Raw genomic sequence first — 20650 nt, 5'->3', positions numbered from 1 at the left:
TTTATCCTTAAGAATTCTGCTGGCATATCACCCTTCCCCCATAAAGAATTAATCACTCTTTCTCCCAAATTACTGCCATTGCTTCCATTAGTGCAGACTCCACACTCTGCTACACATTTTTAGCTGCTTGTTGGTCTCCTCCAGAGAACACACAGTCCTCCCAATGCAAGGACTGTGTCTTATGCATCTTGATCTTGGCAGGGCACTGTCCAGGGCCAGGCCAGAGTGGGCACCCGTATATATGACTATTCCAACTGACCCTCAGGTTCATTCAGCCCCAGGAAGAGTTTTCAAAGTTTCTCCTTGGAAAGCATCGACCAGCCTGATTTTGAAAGCCCCTGGTAGCTTCTCCTGATGGATACAGTTTGGGTACCACTGTGGCTTTCACAAAAAGAAGAGTCCTGACTTGTCCTCGCATTAGTTGAGACTCCTATTTTGACACCACATCCCAACCCCATGCTGAGCTCAGGACCGTCATGTCCAGAGGAAGCAGCCTCAGGGCGCTTCCAATCACCAAGGAAGTCCTCCTTTTCCTCTCCTTGTCAGAACAATGAAGCCCCAGCTCTAAAAAGCAGGGTGTCCAGGAGACAGGCCGACAGCTTGATGGAACTTTCTGTCAGCTCTCTGACATGCAGGGCACTCCTGCACACCCGACACAGTCTGAATGTGGCCTGGACATTTATGAGAGAGGACAGGAGATAGCAGCTTATCCCTCCACTGCCCCAGGACACTGTCAGTGGGGGTGACGGTCTGTCATGTGCAACGGGTCAAGAGGAGGGAATACAAGTGGAGCTCCTGCCTGATGTTAGAGCTACAAAGAAGCATTTAGAAATGCTCATGGAAAACGCGTGGTTGTATACGAAGCATTTGATTTCATGTTAACTTTTAAATCCACGCAGCTTGCTTAAGGTTTGAGACCAGAGTTATTGCAATCCCAGTTTAACCTGAAGATGGACAGAACCAAAAAAAAAAAAAATCAAAAACAAGCATGCTGATGTAATTTGAATATCTGCCTCCTTAAATCCAGGCTGGACAGTCTGACAACATCATTTCTAATAGTTCAATTAAAAATTGCTCAGTGCGTATTATGTGCCAGACCCCCTGCTGATTACTTGATATACATTAAATGATAAACTCGTTTGTAAAATGAGAAAACTGAGACTTAGGAAGGTTAAGAAATGTGCCCAGGTCATGCCATCAGCAAAGAGCAGGGCCAGGATCTGAACCCACATCTGCCATGGTCAGAGCCCTAACCACTGCACTCTACTACCACACAAGAAACATACTCCTTATTAAGAGGCTATATGAACAACCTCTCTGTATATTTTCTCCTGGTATACAAAACTGAATGCCTGTTCCAGTCTGAGCAACACGGACATAAATGCCAGGCAAATTTTATGGACATAAAATAAAAAATGAAACCGAGGAGGATAAATAGCATCCTATGTATCCAAATACTCCTTCTGGGTAGTTGTTCTTGTCATTTTAAACTAAAGTGTATCACTAACACTCTCCGGCTATTGACTTCAGGCTCCAGCAAGAAGCCAACCCCTCCACCAGCTGGGCAGGCAGCCAGACAGGCCAGACATCAGAAAAGCTCAAAAGTGGACGAGTTCACAGGTTTGGAATAAGAGATTTTGACACAACCATTCCACTGTGACACAGATGGGTGCCATTTCGTGAGGACTTCCCTGCTCACTTCCCTCACCCACAATAAGCTGGGTCGCCCTTCTGCTTTTATTAGCAAACACTAAAATGTGTACAAGATACACGTTCTATTCTATTACCTTTTATTTCTGAGGTAGGGCACGATTCAGACACAATCACGGGCACCATTTGCTGCATGCTCCCTCGGAGCTGGCACTGTGCTGCGGATTCTATATATTACCTCATTAACGGCACAACAGCCTTGGGAGGGTGGTGCTATTATGCCAGTTTTACACACAAGGAAATTGAGACAGAGAGAGATTAAGCAACTTGGTGAAGATCGTCCAGTGAGATGCTGAAGCTGGGCAGCAAATACAGGTTGGTCTGATTTCACAGACTCTTAACTTCTAGGCCAGAATAAACATAATCTAGCATATACTAATATAAAAGGATTGAAATGAATAACAATACATTCCTTAAATCGATACTTAATGTTTATTACATATTACAAAGCACTATCACAAAAAGACAGTGATATCTAATTTTAGGTGAACCTCTTCTGAGTGTCAGGCTCTGTTCTAAGTGCTCTGTGTCTGGTTCTCAAACTCCAACATGCATTGGAGTCTCCCGGTGGGAGACTGTTAAAACACAGATTGTCGGCTCCACCGCAGAGTTTCTGACTCTGTAGTAGGTCTGGGGTGAGGCCCAAGAACTTGCAGTTCTAACAAGTTCCTAGGTGATGCTGATGGTCCAGGGACCACACTTTGGAAACCACTGCTCTATATGAATTAACTCACTGAACACTCACATCAACACTTTAATCCTCATTAAGAAGATGAGGAAACCAAGGTCCTGAGAGGTTGGGTAACTTGACCAAATAAAGAGAAATACACCTTCACATTTGAGCTTCTCTTCTTTAAGCTGAGCCCAGAATCACTTTACTTCTCTCTCCTTGACACTGCCAGCAAATCCAACCACAGGGTCTAAAGCCCAGAGCCCAGTTTACCCAGCTCAGGGCCATGCTGTGAAGTTATTCTCACGTTTCGGCTGACATAGATCTTGGGTCTATTAATACCGAGGGAAGCCCAAATGGGTTAGAAGAAACAAGTATTCACCAGCTCCCTTGTCCACCCACTTATTCAACTCATTAGCATTGATTAGCTTCTTCTGGGCACTCAGCAGAGTTCTAGACAACAGGGGGGATTCTCAGAAAGGAGAGGATAAGCTTCCTAAACTAAGTGAGCGTAGGGCTGTGGAGCAAAGTCTAAATGAGCGCCATCGATGGGGAATTGGACCGATGGATCTGGTAGGCAAGCGGGTTTACATGGGCTACAGATATGAGGCCTGACAATCATAACGGTGATCACAATAATTGTCGTAGGCCAGGTTCCCTGGATAGGACTTTGAGTGGAGATCTGCATGCAGGGTGTTTATTGGGGAGTGCTCAATACAGACTGAGAAACAGACAGAAAGAAAGATAGACGGAGAGATAGAGAGCCAGGCAAAGAGAGATGAGAGACGGAGGGAGGGAAGGAGAGAAAGAGAGAGAAAGAAATTATGACTAAGTTTGGTGGGGGTAAGTGGGGAAGGATGGAAGGCAGGGTGGAAGAAGACTCCAGCTTGTGTGAGGGAAAGGTGGGGTTCAAATTTCCTCTCCATATCCTGTCAGAATTGGGGAGCTCAAGCACATTTTGAACAGAGGGTGAGTGAGGGATACTGTTGAGTTTGTCGTGGAGAGAGCTGCAGGATGGACACGATCAGAGTGACCAGTGACCAGCTTGGGGGGTAGGGTAGCCAGGGCCATGGCTGACAGACAGCCTGGTGGGTGCTCGTGAGAACAGATGAGGCTGCTTCTTGCTCTGCATCTCACTCTTTGCCAAATGAACTGATTTTTCATCTTAATAGGGGCAATAATATTCTGAAAAGCAACTGCGGCCTTTTGGTTGTGTTGCTGGGGATGTCGATGAGTCCCTGGGGTCATATAAAGTCAGCAAAGACTAGTCTGTGTGTTTGGGGGCTGGAACTACAGAGCTAAATTTTCCTTAAAATCATATTATGTCTTATGTGTTTGAGGAAAATAATGTTGGAAGGGGGCTTGGGTGGCAACTCCACTAAGCCATTAGAATGTTGAGCAGCCGCTGTTGGGGAAGATACACATGGGGAGCTGAGATTGGCTTTATCTGCCCCTTGCTCCAAGTTTCAACAACCAGCCGCCAGTTGACTGTCCCTGTTTGTTGTTCTCTTGCTTCTGGCTATAAATGTCAGAGTACCGTTGAGTAATAGTTCCTAATCAGATAGTGATAATAATAATGTGATGACAATAATAATAGTAATAATAGCGGCTGATACTTGAGTTTTCTATGTGCTGGACAGGATGCTAAGCCCATTACATCATCCTCTTTTAAAACACCATATAAAAACTATGAGATAGGCATTATATTCATTTTTACAGATGAAGAAACAAGGTCCAAGGAAGTTAAAGTACTTGTTCAAAGCCTCTCGCCTGGAAAATGGAGAAGCTAGGATGAAAACCAGCTCTGACTCTGGAATCTGGGCCCTTAAGTTCCATACTATCTCCACAACTTAAAAGCTGCCTTTTGGGCCTCTTTCTTTCTCCTTTCCCTTTCTTCCTTTATTCCCTCTACAAATATTTATCAAGCAACACCAATGTGCCAGGCACTGGGCTCAGTGCTCAGGGTACAGGGATGAAGAGATTGCACCATCCTTGCCTTCATGGACATGGCAGCCTGGGGCTTAATTCCAGCTGGATGGTTAACATCAAGGGCAGCTCCAGGGCCGGCCCTGTGGCTTAGCAGTTAAGTGCATGTGCTCTGCTACTGGTGGCCCGGGTTCAGATCCCGGGCGTGCACTGACGCACCGCTTCTCCGGCCATGCTGAGGCCGCGTCCCACATACAGCAACTAGAAGGATGTGCAACTATGACATACAACTGTCTATTGGGGCTTTGGGGAAAAAAAAGAAGGAGGATTGGCAATAGATGTTAGCTCAGAGCCGGTCTTCCTCAGCAAAAAAGAGGAGGATTAGCACGGATGTTAGCTCAGGGCTGATCTTCCTCACAAAAAAAAAGGGGGAGAGGCAGCTCCAGTGCTGAATCTGCCTGACTCCTTGAGAAGTTGGCTGTGTCAATGGAAGATGCTCCCCTCTTCCTGAGGATACCTCAGCTCCTGGGGAAGAAAGCCCACCAACAAAACCCATGGAGAGGAATCCATTCCAGCTCACTCTAAGCAGAAGCAGGGCTTCTCTCAGCACTGCCTTCCTGTCAGCACAGCCCAGTACTTAAAGACATAAGCTCAGTATTCAAGGAGACCCTAGTGCACACGCCAGCTCTTCCTTTTCATAGCTGTGTGACCTGAAGCGAGTTACTTAAGCACACTGTGTCTCAGTTTCCTCTGTTAAAATGAGGATGTAACAGTATCTACCTCATAGACAGTGTATGGAAATTACTGGGCTCAATCTATTTTAGCTCTTATCCCTTCATGGACTGAATACATATATATATATTTACATATTCAACTAATATTGAGTGAATGAATCTTCTCTCAGAGAGCAAATTTAACCTTTATAATATTTATGATAAAGATAGTTTCTTCGACCCAGTCATGATTTTACTATAAAGGAGTTAAAAGCAACTAGAATCAAGATCAAGTGAGGCTTTTGCAGATATAGACATAGCTTGGAAGAAGTGCTTTTAGATATATTTTTTCTCAACCTAAGGCATATTGCCGACTTGTGAAGAGTCCAGGCACTGGCTGCCAACATGAGAGGTTTCCAGAAGCAGGGAGATGGGGTCTTGCTCCAATGACACGTCTCTGAAGCATCTTTGACATTTAGGAAGGCGGGGGGGCCTGTTTCTCAGGAACAGCAGTTACAGAATGAGGGTCTTAATCATACCAACGAGTCCTCAGGCCACAGCCCTTCCTGCTGACGCCGAGATGCAGTTAATCCACGTCTCTTCGATTATTCATGAAGATATGATAGAGCCACTTTGTTCTGTTTAAATTTTCAGAGGTTCCGTTTCCTATCATTGCAGGCCCTTGGGGACCAGGAGGTCTTGATATACTGAAGTCCCCCTTATCCAGGACACATGCGGGGCAGGCAGAAGGAATGAGGGGAGGTGCAGATGTTTCTGTGCTGTGGTATAGCACCAAGGGCACTGGATTGGGAGTTCATGGCCCTGGATATTTGAGTTCAAATTTGATCCCTCCTCGTAATTAACACTGCAGCCTTGGAAATAACACTGAACCTCTTACCCTGGGAAATTATAATAGCTAAATTTCACTGGGTGTTTGTCATGTGCCAAGCACTGCTCCAAGTTCACAAGTACCACCCAAGGCTGGCACTAATATCACCCCACTCTACAAATGAGGAAACTGAGTGTTGGAGTGGTTGGGAGGGTGGAGCGGCCACGTCCTATCCAACAGGGAGGGTTGCTATGAGGGCTCAGTGAATAACATCTTCAAAGAGTCTAGTACAGCTAGTGTTTGACACAAGTTGCTGTCTGTCTTTGTTTCCTTCCCACTCTGAGATCTCATGCATGTGCTGCTAGTTGGGGTGCTGAAGGCTGCAGACTGAGATAGCTGGGCCATGAGATGATGGAGGGGGTGATGGGTAGACCACGAAAAGGGGGCCTCAGTCAACTAATAATGCACACCAGACGCAGACCAAAAATCTGGGAAGAATATTCAGAATGTGGGATGGCACGAACAAGGGCACCAAAAACTGCTTAATAGATTGAAATTTACAAGATCACTAGGAACGATTTTTTGTTTCTGGGATTAACTCAATGACGTGGCCTGCCTTAGCTCAGCAAATAAATTTTCTAGACTATAGGAAAATGGCTTGCAACAGCTTTTTGATTCAGAAATGTTTACTGTGTTTATTACATGGCGGAAAACAGGCACAGAAAGAATAAGACCCGGTTGCTCTGATGGAGGGGCTTATAGGTTGGAGGAGGGGATAAGATGAGCAAACCAACAATTAATAACAATATTGATGACAGCTAACACTTACTTTATGCCTGGTCCTATGTTAAGTGCTTCCTAAGCATCAGCTCAGCTAACATGCATAGAAACCCTCTGAGGAATAAATGTACCGTTATTATTCTCATTATGTGAATGGGGAAACTGAGAAGTTGAGTAGCTTGCCCTAAGGGGTGGGCTTTGGACATAGACTGTCTGCCTCCAGGGCCCATGCCTTAGCCATTATCCTTAGAGAGCAGAGGGAGAAGGGGGTGCAGCCTGGAGATGCAGAAAGGCCGGATGCCCTGTGTGTGCAGTAAAGGAAATGCTAGCTGCTGTAACAGGTAATCCCTGGAATCTCAGGAATTAAGATAACAGAAGTTTCTTTTTTCCCTCTGCACATATAAAGTCTAAACGACAGTGTGGCAGGGACAGGACAGGGGGTGAAAGTGCAGTTAGTGAGGGTCCTGGGCAGGTGGAGGCTGCCATCTTTAACATGTGCTCCCAGGTCAACTTGGACATCTGCCAGGAAACCGGGAAGAGAGAGAGCATGGAGGACCTCACAGGAGAGGGCAGGCCTGGATGTGATGTGCATCACATGGCCTCTGCTACGTCCCACTGGTTCAAGCTCAGGGGCGTGGCCCCAGCTAGCTGCAAGGGCAGGGGGTGGTGAAGGTAGCTTAACGATGCAGTCCTCGGATGCACAGCCACTTAGTAGCAGCAACTCTATCTGCAGAAGGAGAGCACGGAGCTTGGCGAGCAGCCGTCCTTGGCCACACACCTATGGAAGCTGCAAGTCCTTCCGTATTACTGAGAGCAGAGGAATAGGCAGAAGTGGCCAGAGAGAGCGAGAGACAAGGCCCAGATGATGAGGGCCATGCCTGCCAGGGAGCCAAGGAGATCAAACATTATCTTCACAACAACGGGAGTCTCTGTCCACTCTAAGCAAGGAGTGACAGAGCAGATTGGTGTGTCAGGAAAACCACTCTGGCTGCAAGTAAAGAGCTGACTTGAGAGAGAGGAAACTGGGCAGGAAGCCAGCAAACGGGTGCTGCAGTCATCCGGGTGAGATTTACTGGGGCCAGAAGTAAAATAGCAGTAGGTGGGACAGGGAGAGGCAGGTAGAGATAAGAAATGTCCTACTGTCTGGAATTCTTTATATGAGAGCCTACCTAACCCCCATCTCTGCTTCCCACGAAAGCCCAGCTCACCACCACTTCTCATGAATGCCCCACCCTCCCCCTCCAGCTCTACCTCCACTCTCGTCCAATTTACCTGCTTATCATCCTCAGATTGGAGCACAGATGCCACTTCCTTGGAGAAGCCTTCCCTGATATCATCCTCTGCCTCTACCACAGGTCAGTTTCCTATTATAAGCCTCATATTAGCTTGTATCTCCCTTTCATAGCACTCTGCAAAGTTATTCATGTGATTATTGGATTTATATGCCCACTTCTGTTTTATAGGGCTTCTCTTTGAAAGAAGAAAATCCGTCATATTCTCTATTGAACTCCTAGTGCCTAATTCAGTGTCTTGAACAGAGTAGGCCCTCAATAGATATGTGTTGGATTAGTGAATGAATAAAGGAATGAATCACAGGATTTGGAAACTCATAGCATGTTGGAGAAGAGCTAACCACGGGTCTTAGGTTGCTGGCTTGAGTAGCTGGGTAGATGTTGGTGCCTTTCATGATCAACGATGGTTTTATTTTCAACAAAATGTTCTTATATATAGTGATTTTGCAGATGGTAGTGTTTTTTCTGCTGAAATAAATGACTATCCAATATGTCCAAATCCTCCAACACACTGCGGATGCCTACTCACCCCAGGCTGTCACAGTTTACTGTAAAAATGATGTATGGTTAATCAGTCATTCTGGGAGGGTCACCTGCACACGTGCCCATATAGAAGGTGGGCGAGCCTCATGATGCCCCCTCTATAAATCCTGCCCCCTCTTCTGTGGTTTCTCCTTTGCAGTGATTTGAATGAATCACTGGGGAAAATGCCCCATCCATAATGAATAGAATTTAATAATTGAGTGGTAGCCACTTAACTCTGTCTGAAAGTTTAGTTCTGTTTTCCTTTCCAAGATCTTTGACCATCTCAGGCTGCTACTCTCTCCGTTCAGAAGAGATGATGAAAAAGGTGAATGGAGAGCATCAAATGCCAGACCCAGATGCAAATAACCACACAGTAACAGTAATGTTACTCTCCAGAAATTGAGCACATCCCCAATCAAGATGCTCAAAGTCCTGGCCCCTTGTTAAGTGGGATTGGCAGTAAAACCCTCATCCTGAAGTTCCTGACATGAGCCCCACTCAGTTGCTTATTTTGTTACTTTTCCTTTAAGGAAGTGTCAGCCCATTTTCAACCAGGTTCTAAAGATACAATTAGGGACACTACCCTCTCAGACCACGTGGTTGTGCTATTGTCAGAGGAAGACAATATCTTCAAAGATATGAAGTGCAGTGTAGACACTTGGGCAATTCTAACGAGAAAGTAACTTGCTCTGGATCAAATTATTTTCCAATACTATATAAGTTTCCTTCAAAATTACAGTTTAGGCTGGCATTTGTTACATTCTGTCTGTAAATTCTCCATCCTAGCCTTTGATAAAAATCAGACATAAGTTTTGGTGCCATTAGAAATGCACATTTTATTTTAACTTAATTTAGGAAACTTTATCCTAATTAGATTATATCTTTTTTGTCATCTCATCAACATCAAGTTAGGAAACATGTACCTGGACCGGCCTTTTGGCTCTTTAAAATGTCTCCAGTTAGCAATGGGTAGAGATGGAGTAAATGTTTGCTAAACAAATGAATAAATAAAGGAATGATTTGGGTTCTCCCAACATCTGGATTGTCAAGTGGAAAGGCAATAAGTTTTGGAATCAGCCAGATTAGGGTATGAATCCTAGTTCTGCTACTTGCTACCTGGTTTTCTTCAGGCCTCTGTGGGGTCTCCACCCTGAAAAGGGAGGCAGCCCAAGGAAAATGGCTGTATTAATTTCCTACTGCTGCTGTAACAAACTACCACAAACTTAGAGGCTCAAAAAAAACCCAACACAGATTTATTCTATTACAGTTCTGAAGATCAGAAGTCCAAAATGGGTTTCACCAGGTGAAAATCAAGGTGTTAGCAGGGCTGTGTTCCTTCTGGAGGCTCCAGGGGAGAATCCATTTCCTTGTCTCTTCCAGGTTCTAGATGCCGCCCACATTCCTTGGCTCATGGTCTCTTCCTCCGTCATCAAAGCCAGCAGTATAGCATCTTAAAATCTCTTTCTGACTCTTCTGCCTCCCTCTTCCATCTTTAAGGACCCTTGTGATTACACTGGGACCGCCTGCATAATCCAGGATAATCTCTCCATCTCAAGGTCCTTACCTTAATCACATTTGCAAAATTCCTTTTGTTGTGTAAGGTAACATACTCACAGGTGCCAGGGATTAGGACATGGACGTCTCTGGGGGGCCATTATCTGCCTACCACAGCAATCATGCAGCCAGTGGCTGCAATTATCAGATTTGTCCAACAGTGATGGGAAGCACCTCCATCCCTCTGCAGGGTGTCATAGATAAAGCATAAAACAGTGCCCCCCAGAGAGCTCCTCCCACCATAAGAACAGTGGCTGGTTGTCTTCTCAATAGGAATCAAGTTCTGCCTGGGAGTGACTCACTGGTCTTTCCACTGTGGGGCAGTGGAATGGTCTGGGCTCTCCTTAGGACTCCTTAGTTTTTATAAGACAGTGTCAACTCCAGCTCAGCTTGGTTGACTGTTCACATACATGAATGTGCACTTGGCCAATAGTCTTTCCTCTAATGGTAACCTTGAACTCAGTGCTGCACACTACCTATGAAATCTTGGTTGGGAGAAACACTATTCAAGGAGACCCACTCACCTGAGAGATGAGCACTCCAAACATACCTTTAAACTGTCCACAGATTAAACCAGACCACAACCATTTGGCCCCAGGATATTTGCTTTCACTAAATTTTGCTTCACTTTGGTGCTATTAGACTACATTAGGGGCACACCATAAGAAAAAGCATCACAGAAATAGTTGAATTTACTATAACAATTTTGTTGAGAATGTTCATTGCATGTCAGCATACATTTCTTATAAGAAACCTCAGAGAAATATTTCCCCGGTCTCAAAACCCAGTACTAGTTATGGTTTTCCCTAGTAACTGGTTTGTTTCCATCAAATGAACACCAGCTCACACAGCTGATCGTTTTTCTCTATGTGCACTCACTATTAGGAAGCTAAGAGCCAAGACTGTTGCCCATCTTCAATGAAGCTTTAGCACATCACAGCCTGCCGTATGTGCACCAACTTATTCTCCTACCATCATGGTCTCTTTTCCCCATTTCCTCCATCTGTTTCACATTTTAGTTCTTATGTTGTAGTGTCCCTAAGCCCAGAATAAGGCATGGTAAAAACGTTTGCTATTTCCCAAGATGTTTTTTTCTCTTTTGTGAGACACATGCCCTTGATACATTTCTCTTTGTTCCAGGAACAAACTCAAATGAAAAAAAAATAAAAGCATGAAGTGAAACATCACCAGTGCCAATGTTTAAAGACTGACACTCGGCAGGACTGAGGTTAGCACCATAGTAAAGACTGGCGCTTATGCTGAAATATGAAAACAAATCTCTAACACTTTGTATGCCGAGCACACTCAGATCGTAAATGCCAGCCTTCTAAATGGATTGCTTGCTCTTAGCAGATTCACTGACACTGAAATCCATTTCTTTTCTAAGGGATGTTTAACTTTTATTATATCTTTACTCATGGTCAAAAGACATCGGCATATTTGCTAAAGTGATTAATGATATTCCTCTTAAGGCATTTCTAAAGGTTTACGTTTCTCGGCCTTCACGTTTTTGTACGTGAGCTTGCCTTGGAAAGGAAAAACACAAATGTGTTTTACGCTGTGTACAGTTTTGATAGTTTTAGAAAGCCAAGATTTAAAAAAAAAATCAATGTTAGCAGAACCTCCAGCGAAAACATCTTCAAGATAGACCCAACCATAAGAGTTCATCTCTGAGTTCATCAAACCACAGAATCACCAACACTGAGAACCTCTCAAATCCTGCTAGGTGGTGTATCAGGACCTTCTCTTTTTAATCTCTATACCCATAGAGTCCAGAACATAGTATGTGTTCAATAAATACTTGTTGAATTAATGAGTAATACCTCTCAGAAAGATTAGAGTTCTACTCTAACCTCAGTAGACCATGACAGGATTATGGTCTTGATCGCCTTGTTCCTTGATCCTTGATCGACAGGATCGCCTTGCCATGTGGCAGGAGGGCAATGTGTACTGAATGACTGGCACTGAGACACATCCAAACCATGGAGGAAATTTCTGCCATCCCTGAACTCCAGAGCAGCAATTTTTATTTCCATTGTTTTTCCCCTTGTCAAAGACACACCTGACATGACATTTGCATGTGCCACCACTCTCATGGGTGTGCTTAGGTTTATGAGTAATTCCCATTGTGCTAGTACAATCTCCATCTACCTCGCTCCCACTCAAGAAAATATATCAGAACACAAATGCATAAGGATGTTATTAATATGGGAACAATCTCAAATCTATGGCAATTTATTGAAAAAGTAAATCATCTGCCATTTTGGTGTTTCAGTTAATATTAGTAGTACATTACTTAAGAGGCATCTCACAATGATTGACATAACAGTTCATTGTGGCACCAAGACTGAGAATGCTTCTCGACGGAAACCATCTCTGAGACCCCCTAAGTCCTAGTACGCCATCTTGGAGACCTTTCCAAACTCCAGAGAAACCATCTCTGAGGCTCACCCTAACCCCATTGCAATCATCTATGTGAGCTCCGCCATCCATGTGAGCTTCACCAGAACTGTAGAGATCACCCTGCTAATGGACATAGCTCACATAGGAATCTCACTGTCAACTGTGTGTCACTCCACTTTCACCATTATGACTTTGAGGAAGAGGACTCACAAGCAGCCAACTTACCACGCCGCCACCGGCTGAGTGCACGAGCACAGACATCCCCTCCCGGAGGTTGGCAACTTCAAAGAGCATCATGTAGGCTGTGACGAAGTTCATGGGGAATGCAGCAGCCTCGGAGAAGCTCATGTCATCTGGGATCTTGTAGACAAATTCCACTGGCGTGCAGACCACCTCTGCCCAGGCGTTGTAATTGACAAAGGCCATGACACGGTCCCCGATCTGGGGATAGGGAAGCACAGGGTTAGTAGAGGTTTCTTAATCTTTTTTGAGGGATTTATCAAATACTCTTAAGAATCTGAAAACTATAGACTCCTTCCCAGAAAAAAAGCCCCAAACCCTCAACTATGCACACCGTTACCTGCCTCCCAATTTCAAGGCATTTGTGGATACACTGAAGGCCATCTATGAAAACTTCCCAGGGGCCATGGAAGCCAGGTTTTCTACTCCTCTTCTCAAGCGTAAATATACAATGTGCATCACATCACACACTGCAGAACGTTAGGTCATTTTACCGACTCAACCTCTCATCTAATCTCTCTGTTTTGGAGCTGAGGAAAACTGAACCACAAGGCAGGCTAAAGGGGAAGGGCCAGGAGTAAAATCTACTCTCACTTGTTCTCTGCCACCCTATATGGATTGGCTGCCAGGCTAGTTCACTACGGTATCTGCATCAAAGGTTAGCATTGGATTACCATCGCCATGGATGTGAAATGTGGTGCACCAGAGGAGCCATGTAAATCTAAGTGCAGGAGACTGAACAAGAGCGATCAGGCTTAGAGAGAAATAGGAGAATGCCACTGCGTGCGACGAACGACAACTAACATTTATTGGACACATACTATATGGCAGGCATTGTCCTAAGGGTGTCACATGTTTTAGCCCATCTAATCCTTACAAACACTCTCTAAAGGCATGGCCGAATACTGTATTCTTTTTAGCAGGAGTTTACACAGCCAGACACCATGCAAAAACAAGAGCAGTCTTCCCTTTAAAGTGGTTATGATGGTATGCTGTGTTTTTCATAGCATATTATTACTAACGGGAAATAACAAATAAGTGAGCTAATAGTAACAGTTTGCATGAGCTGCCAAGTGCTAGTTAAATTGAACCATTCTGCTATTTGATGTTAGTCGTTTGTACTATGACTATCAAATGCAATATACAAATTTCTGTGGTCACAGGGATTTCTCAATAAATTAATGGGCTTTCATATATGTGTGTTTTAGTTTATACAGTTATGCACCACATAATGATGCTTCGGTCAACAACGGATCACGTATATGACAGCGGTCCATAAGATTAGTACTATACAGCCTAGATGTGATGTAGGCTATACCATCTAGGTTTGTGTAAGTACACTCTATGATGTTTGCACAACGACAAAATCACCTAACGCATTTCTCAGAACGTATCCCCACTGTTAAGCATTGCATGACTGTATATATTTTTATAATTGATTCTCCTGTTTTATTTTCTTTGTAGCTTAGTATTTCTCTTCTACCCCTATCCAACAACGATAACAAAAGCCTCCCAAGAGATGGGTTCTGTGAGAGCCCCATGTTAAAGAAGAATGATTATAGATTTTATAGACATTTAAATGGAGGCAAAGAGAGATTAGAGCACATGCCCAAGGTCATGTAGCTAGAGAGTAGCTGGGCCAGGATTTGAATCTAGGCAGGCTGACTTCAGATACAAATAATTAATTCATTACACCTGAGATAAGTGCTACAAAGAAGACATCAAGTTATAGAAGGGTGTACAGCAGAGGAAACTACCAAGTCTGGGAATATTAGTTTAACTCTTTAAGACTCAGTTTTCTTAGCTCTAAAACGGGTATAATGTTAGGAAAGAGTTTCTATGAAGATTAAATACTATAATGTGCGTGCAGTGCAGTTGGGACGATGCCTGTAAAATGAGGAAAGAGCAATCAAAGTTAATTCTTAAAAAGAACACATTGGTTCCTCAGCTCATGGAATTCACAGTTTAATGATCAAAAGCTAAATATAGACCCATTATCTTTCATGAAGCATAAGGGATAGCTGTCTAATGAAGAAACTGATGGAAAAGAGAGGCTGTCCCACCAGCAGTGAGTGTCCCAAACCCTGGAAGTGTTGAAGACCAAATGATGAATGTTGGGAATATCATCTTAAATGCAGTGGCTTGGACCAGAGGATAACTAAGGTCTAACACTGGCACCCTTTTTTGCACAGAATCATGAAAACCCAAAGATACACAATATCACAGAGTATCTGATGGCCTCCAGTGTCAACACAGAGCGTATAAAGAGTATTTCAACCACTGTGACAGTGATGGTCATAGCCATCACAGCAGGGCTGACTGCTCTGGGTCTCTCATGCAGCTTCGCTCCATCTTTTCCATTTCGTTATCAAAATGGCAGAACGAGCTAAGCCATCAGATCAGCCCCAGTCTCAGAGTCTGGAGGTAGGCAACTTTTTTTTTAATATCCACTTCACCTCATTATTTGATACTGCCAAGAAAAAGAAATTAGTTCTGGGCAAGTGAGCCCAGATTATTCCTTCACTACTTCGCCTCTGGCGACAACTTTCAAGCCTCCCTTGCAACTGATCAACTAAGACAGCTACTCAGTGTGCTGCCGCATGGAATTTCATCTTCAACATGATTGAAAATATTAAGTCAAAATTATAGAGAGAATATTAGTATTGGTTTTCTCCCAAATCACACCCTGACTGGAAACCTGAGATGGCTTCATGTGTTTGTGCAGCTGAAAGTCATTGGAGGGGAGTGGGGGTGAAGGCTAAGTTTGACATTAAGCAAGCCAGGGCTCACTGGCAGAAGAAAGATCATATATAAGGGAAAATATATATAATCAAGCATAGTAAGTCCTCACTCTAAACCAAGGCCAACAACATCCCTATCTACTGTTATATTCCAAAGTAATTGGTGATTTATCCAATTCTCAGGATTAATAGAGTGAGCAGTATGGTCTTTTCCTCTGGGACCACGTGGAGGAGTGACCAGCAGATAATATTTCTTATGTGCAGCACTTTCAGGGAGAGAATGTAGCAGCAGTGGTGCTGCCTCTGGTTATATTGCCTACCTGGGGACAAAACGTAAAGTCGTGTGAAAGAAAAGAAAAAGCTCATTTACTTTTTCTTTCTCCTCATTTTTCTGCTATGTTATCTGGAAACCATTACCAAAAGACTGATGAGTGGGGTGAGATTTCCAGACATTCACCATAATGAACTTGGATCATACTGATATTTTCAGTATATTGAGGCTCAGATTGCACTGAGACCGAGCAGCAGGCTCAAATTCAATTCCAAGGGCATGATGGCATTGCATTTTATAGGATTTTTCTTCCTGCATTTAGTATTGTAGCATTTGCAGGTGGGGAGCAGGAGTAAAGGTCCTGCGATTGTAGGTTCACCTACTACTTACTACCTTTCTGACCCCTTGGAAAATTAGTGAACGCTTCTGAACCTCATCTCTATGGGGACAATAACAATTGCTACCTCACGGGGTTGCAGTGAGGCTGAAAAAAGATAACTTGCCCATGTTTCTGGTTATGGGGGATTCTCAAATGTTGCTCCATCCATTTCCCTGGGGAAGCACTTCGTTATGAGTGAGAGCTCTTGTACCTGATTTTCATGATTTTTTCTCACTCCAAACTACTACAATTTCGTGTGATTGATTTGCCCCCAGCTTTTCAGTTTTTATAGACTGGATTCTATTTGATTTGTGTTATAATGGTAGGAAGGGTCATATATCTTTTCAGCGATTAAAAAATTTTTTATTATGGAGAATTTTGAACATGTAAAAAAGTAATCAAAATGATATAGTAACTCTTTTTATCCATTTCACTACTCCCAAAGCCATCAATCCATGACCAATTCGGTCCCATCGTCGGGTACCTCTACCTTTGGCTTTAAAATCTTTATCTAAAAATGCCACTTCCCCAATGTCTGAAATAATGATTTATAAGGGATCACTTAAATGCATCAGTTAAGTAGATATTTAAAGGAACCAAATTATAAAATACAGAGGCTATTTCTTCCCAACTTTTGTGTTTTGTAATTGATTTTTGAGCCTGTGGTGATAGGAAAATGGGAGCCATGGGTGAAGGGAGGGGATGTATACACTTAGTTAATTCAAGGCCAAATTCTCTTATTAATAGCTGTATAACATGAATACAGGGGATGATAAGACTTCCTCCAGCCACTTCACCAGACTCCTGCCAGGAGCAACCAAGATGGTACACAGAAAGGCATAAGACACTTGGAAAGTTTTATCCTTTATAGGCGTTGTTAACAAAGCCAAATAATAAGACAACAAGAATAATACACATCATAGATTACTTCGAATATTTTTTGCATAACCTTTTTTATCTCAATGGATTCCAGATAAACATTATTCTATCAGTCAGAAGTCAAAACATTACCTCGTATCCCTTCACGCTGTCCCCCAGAGCTTCAACAATCCCAGAACACTCAAATCCTGGCACCAGGGGCGTCTTGGGAGGGTTGTCAATATTCCCTTGTCGCACCATCAAGTCAATGAAGTTCAAACCACTGTGAATGGCAAATGTGAAAAGAGAGAAATTCAAAATGAGATCCAAAAGAAAGCACTGGCCTGGCTTTTCTTTTCTTCCATTCCCTTTTCGTCCTTCTCTCCCTCCCTCGATTTCTCTCTCCTTTCTTTCTTCTTTTCCTTTTTTTTCCTTTCTGCCAAAGTGTGCCTAACAGCAACATCACTTAGCTAGATGTCATCATTAAAGCAAAACTCAATTATCTCTACAGACAAGGAACGCTTTCCTGGTAGTTAAAATAGCAGTGGCAGAGTTTACACTCTAATTCAAAAGATAGCCCATTGTCCTCTCTCAGAACCTGCTTACTCATGTTTAAAAACACAGATTCACTAGCCTGGTCCTTAGCGATTCTAGCACTTAATCAAGGGTAAAAAATATACTAGGAAGAAGTTATAAGAAGACACATGGACAGCAGCCAGACACAATGGCCATCAGCCAGTATATGAGAAAGACAGAAAGACTTATAATTTAAATTGATTTAAATTAGGAAGACCTAATTTAAAAGATCTCAGAACAACTGTCACACCTCAATCACCACACAAACTTATATCCACACTGTGCCACCAATAGCACCCATAGTGGTGAATATGAGCCATCGAGAGACTACGTAATGTCCAGCTGGGGGCGGGGGACTCGAAGAAGAGAGATCAAAGGGATGGCCCAATGTTTATGGGAATACTGGAGGGTTTGTTTCAAAAAGCTTAGTTATAAACTAATGTAACTTCAATTAAAAAATAAAATTAAAAGCAACCAAAAAAATCTTAGTTATCTCTGGATGAGAGAAGTTATTAGGTATTTTCTGTTAACATGTTACTTTTGAAATAACAAAGTTATCATTAAAATATATCAAAGTCATAGCCACGGAAAACCATATGCTTGACTCTAATGACGCTGCCAATGTGCCAAACTGGTATTTTTTAGAGCCACTCTTGGGAATTGTATTTTACGCCCATTTACTAATCAAATGAGAAAACACATCCCACTGAACATATATTTTTTTTCCACCAGACGTGGTTCTAATGTACTTCCTGTTTTCAGAAGCCACCATCTAAAAATGACTCAAGTTATAGAAACAAAACTCCTCGGTCTGGCCCAAGGCTCATTAGCATCAGGTCACAGCTCCTTTTCCAACCAAGATGACTTGAACTATTTCTGAAGCACAGCTTGTCCATTTCTCCTTTGGCCTCTCTGGAGCCAAGGAAGCATCTAACTCCACCTATATCCCCTGGTCTCAACTCATCAATCTCATCCACAGAGAATGGATATTGGTGAGGAGGATGACTTCCTTGAAAGGGGGGTTCAAGAGTCACCACCTTCTCAAGGTTTTCTTGGCCACAAATCAGGCAAGTTTCACATATTGCCCCCATTGAAGTATCTCTAATGGGCGCCCTCCTTGAAGGCAGCTGTGTGCCTCATATTTCTTTGCCTCCAGAGTGCCTGGCATGCATCAGGCCCACAGCAACATAGTAGGTACTCAAGCAACATCTGCTGTATGAAGGAATATTCATGAATATTCAGAAATATGTGCTGCCAGCTTGAGTACTAACTCCTTTTAAAAAGCAGCCAAGGAATGCTCAGAGTAATGGACATGTTTCTGAAATGTACGTGTAGAGTTCCAAAGGTCCTACTTTGATGGTTAATAGTTCTTAGGGTCATTTATTAACCAAAATGTTCTCCAATAACATGGCCAGTTTCTTAAGAACTTGGGGAGACCTGGGCACAAATCCCAATTCCACTTCTTTCACCTATATCACCCTGGGTAAGTTATTTAACCTGTCTAAGCCTCCATTTCCTCATCTGTCAAGTGGAAGTTGAGATAGTACCTATCTCACAGGGTTGTCATGAAAATTAATGAGAGTTGAGAACATAAGCTTGCTGCCAGGTACATAGTAGGTACTCAATAAATGTTAGCCTTTAAATTTGGCCTCTTCTGTTGAGAAGACAGAAGTGTGCAGTACATTTTAGGAGGACTCCCATTAAACAAGGCTTAAAAATGGTTTCAGAGCTGAAAGGGGAAAACATCAGCTATCTATAAGCTTCACTTATGTGAAATAGCCCATTTTCCAATACAACCAAATAAATAAAGCATCACTGTATAACAATAAAAGGAATTTCTACATCGCAAATCAAACACTCCATGTCATTTCACGCATATTTTAGCTCACTGTGTTTTCCTTTGTGTGAAAACCTATGATTTCCCAAGACCCTGATGGAGAAATGCCAGAAGAAATTACTTGACAGTTCTGTAAACATGCCAGCTCCCTGGAGAAGGCTTCATTCTAGAAGCTTCTTACGCTGCTCAATAGGGCTGCCTTCAATCTCCATCCAGCAAGAAGTAGGCCTGATGATTGTAAACTGAGAGCCAGCTACTCCATTCCAGAAAGAAGGGCTAAGACTGACTCTGTAAAAGCCTATAGCATGCCATTTCCTCCATGAGGCATGCAGTGATTCCATCAGGGTCATGGAGAATGCCACCCGTCTTCAGGAAGGAACTGTGAGGCAGGTATATCCCAGGGGATGGAGGATGGGTCAGTGTTGTTTATCTCAACACAAAGAGGTGGTGGACAGTTGATGACAGAGCACCTTTACATATTGTACCAGACCTGTTTCATGGTGCCTGCCCACGCACCTCCTCTTGAGATGGACATAGCTAGCACTTACTAAGGGTTCAATTTGTAGCAGGAATTGTGCTAAGTGCTTTACTTTTGTTATTTAAGACGCCTTATTTATTTATGTTATTATGTTATTTATAACTCCCGTGAGGTATGAACTCTCATACCCATTTTTCAGATGAGGAAACTGAGACTCAGCAAGATTAAGTAACTTGCTTAAGGTCACATCTTTAGAAACTGTCAAAGTCAGGATTCAAATTCAAGCAAAGTCTAGAACTGGAGCCCTTACACATGACACTCTAGCACCTCTTTATGGGAACTTCTCCACCCACTGCCCTTGCTGAAACGGGCATGTCCAAGGCGCCCTGTTTATAACTTCTTATCTCTTTGACAGTTGATTGCACCAGTGGTGGATCCAAGGTTGGAAGAGTGGCCATTCATTATCTAAGCAGAAACCCATTCCTTAGTATGAAATAAATGAGCTGCTCCAAGAACTGGATGTTCTTTCAAAAACTATGAATGGGAACAGGCAGTAAAGGAACAACTTTGAAAGAATGTCAAAAGATAGAACTCAGCTCGATGGACCTAGATGACCTGTGCCTTGGGGAAGCATAAATGAAAAAGCCAGTTGGTAGGGAAATTAAAAGAAAAAAAAAAAACACAAAGAGCAGCAGAGTCCACCCAACAGCCTGCACCAGGGTGGGCTTTACAAGCTTCACTGCTGAGTTACCGAGATGGGAATGTCCAGGCTCTACACTTGGTGAGGCCCAGGCCCAGCCCCAGTGTGCCTCCTGCTCTCTGATTTCCAAGAGCGCCCTTGTTACTTGACACGTGTCTTTATAATAGA

At 43.2% G+C, this 20650-nt stretch overlaps 1 protein-coding gene and 1 non-coding gene across 2 annotated transcripts in view; one reads left to right on the top strand and one right to left on the bottom strand.

Moving 5' to 3' along the window:
- VAT1L (vesicle amine transport 1 like) overlaps positions 1-20650 on the bottom strand; it is a 145149-nt gene that overhangs the window by 104720 nt on the left and 19779 nt on the right. Inside the window, exons 2-3 of the mRNA XM_058528329.1 lie at positions 17045-17174; positions 12628-12843 (exon numbers count right to left, since the gene is read on the bottom strand). Coding sequence (XP_058384312.1) covers positions 12628-12843; positions 17045-17174 — 346 coding nt within the window. The remainder of the gene's footprint in view (positions 1-12627; positions 12844-17044; positions 17175-20650) is intronic.
- LOC131396411 (small nucleolar RNA SNORA15) lies at positions 13535-13677 on the top strand. The gene has a single exon (XR_009216497.1). It is a non-coding gene; the product is annotated as a small nucleolar RNA SNORA15 (small nucleolar RNA).

The sequence above is a fragment of the Diceros bicornis genome, chromosome 32 (assembly GCF_020826845.1).
Source record: "Diceros bicornis minor isolate mBicDic1 chromosome 32, mDicBic1.mat.cur, whole genome shotgun sequence".
NCBI lineage: Eukaryota > Metazoa > Chordata > Mammalia > Perissodactyla > Rhinocerotidae > Diceros > Diceros bicornis.
Note: the sequence above shows the minus strand (reverse complement) of the source record. Positions and strands in the feature narration are given on the sequence as shown.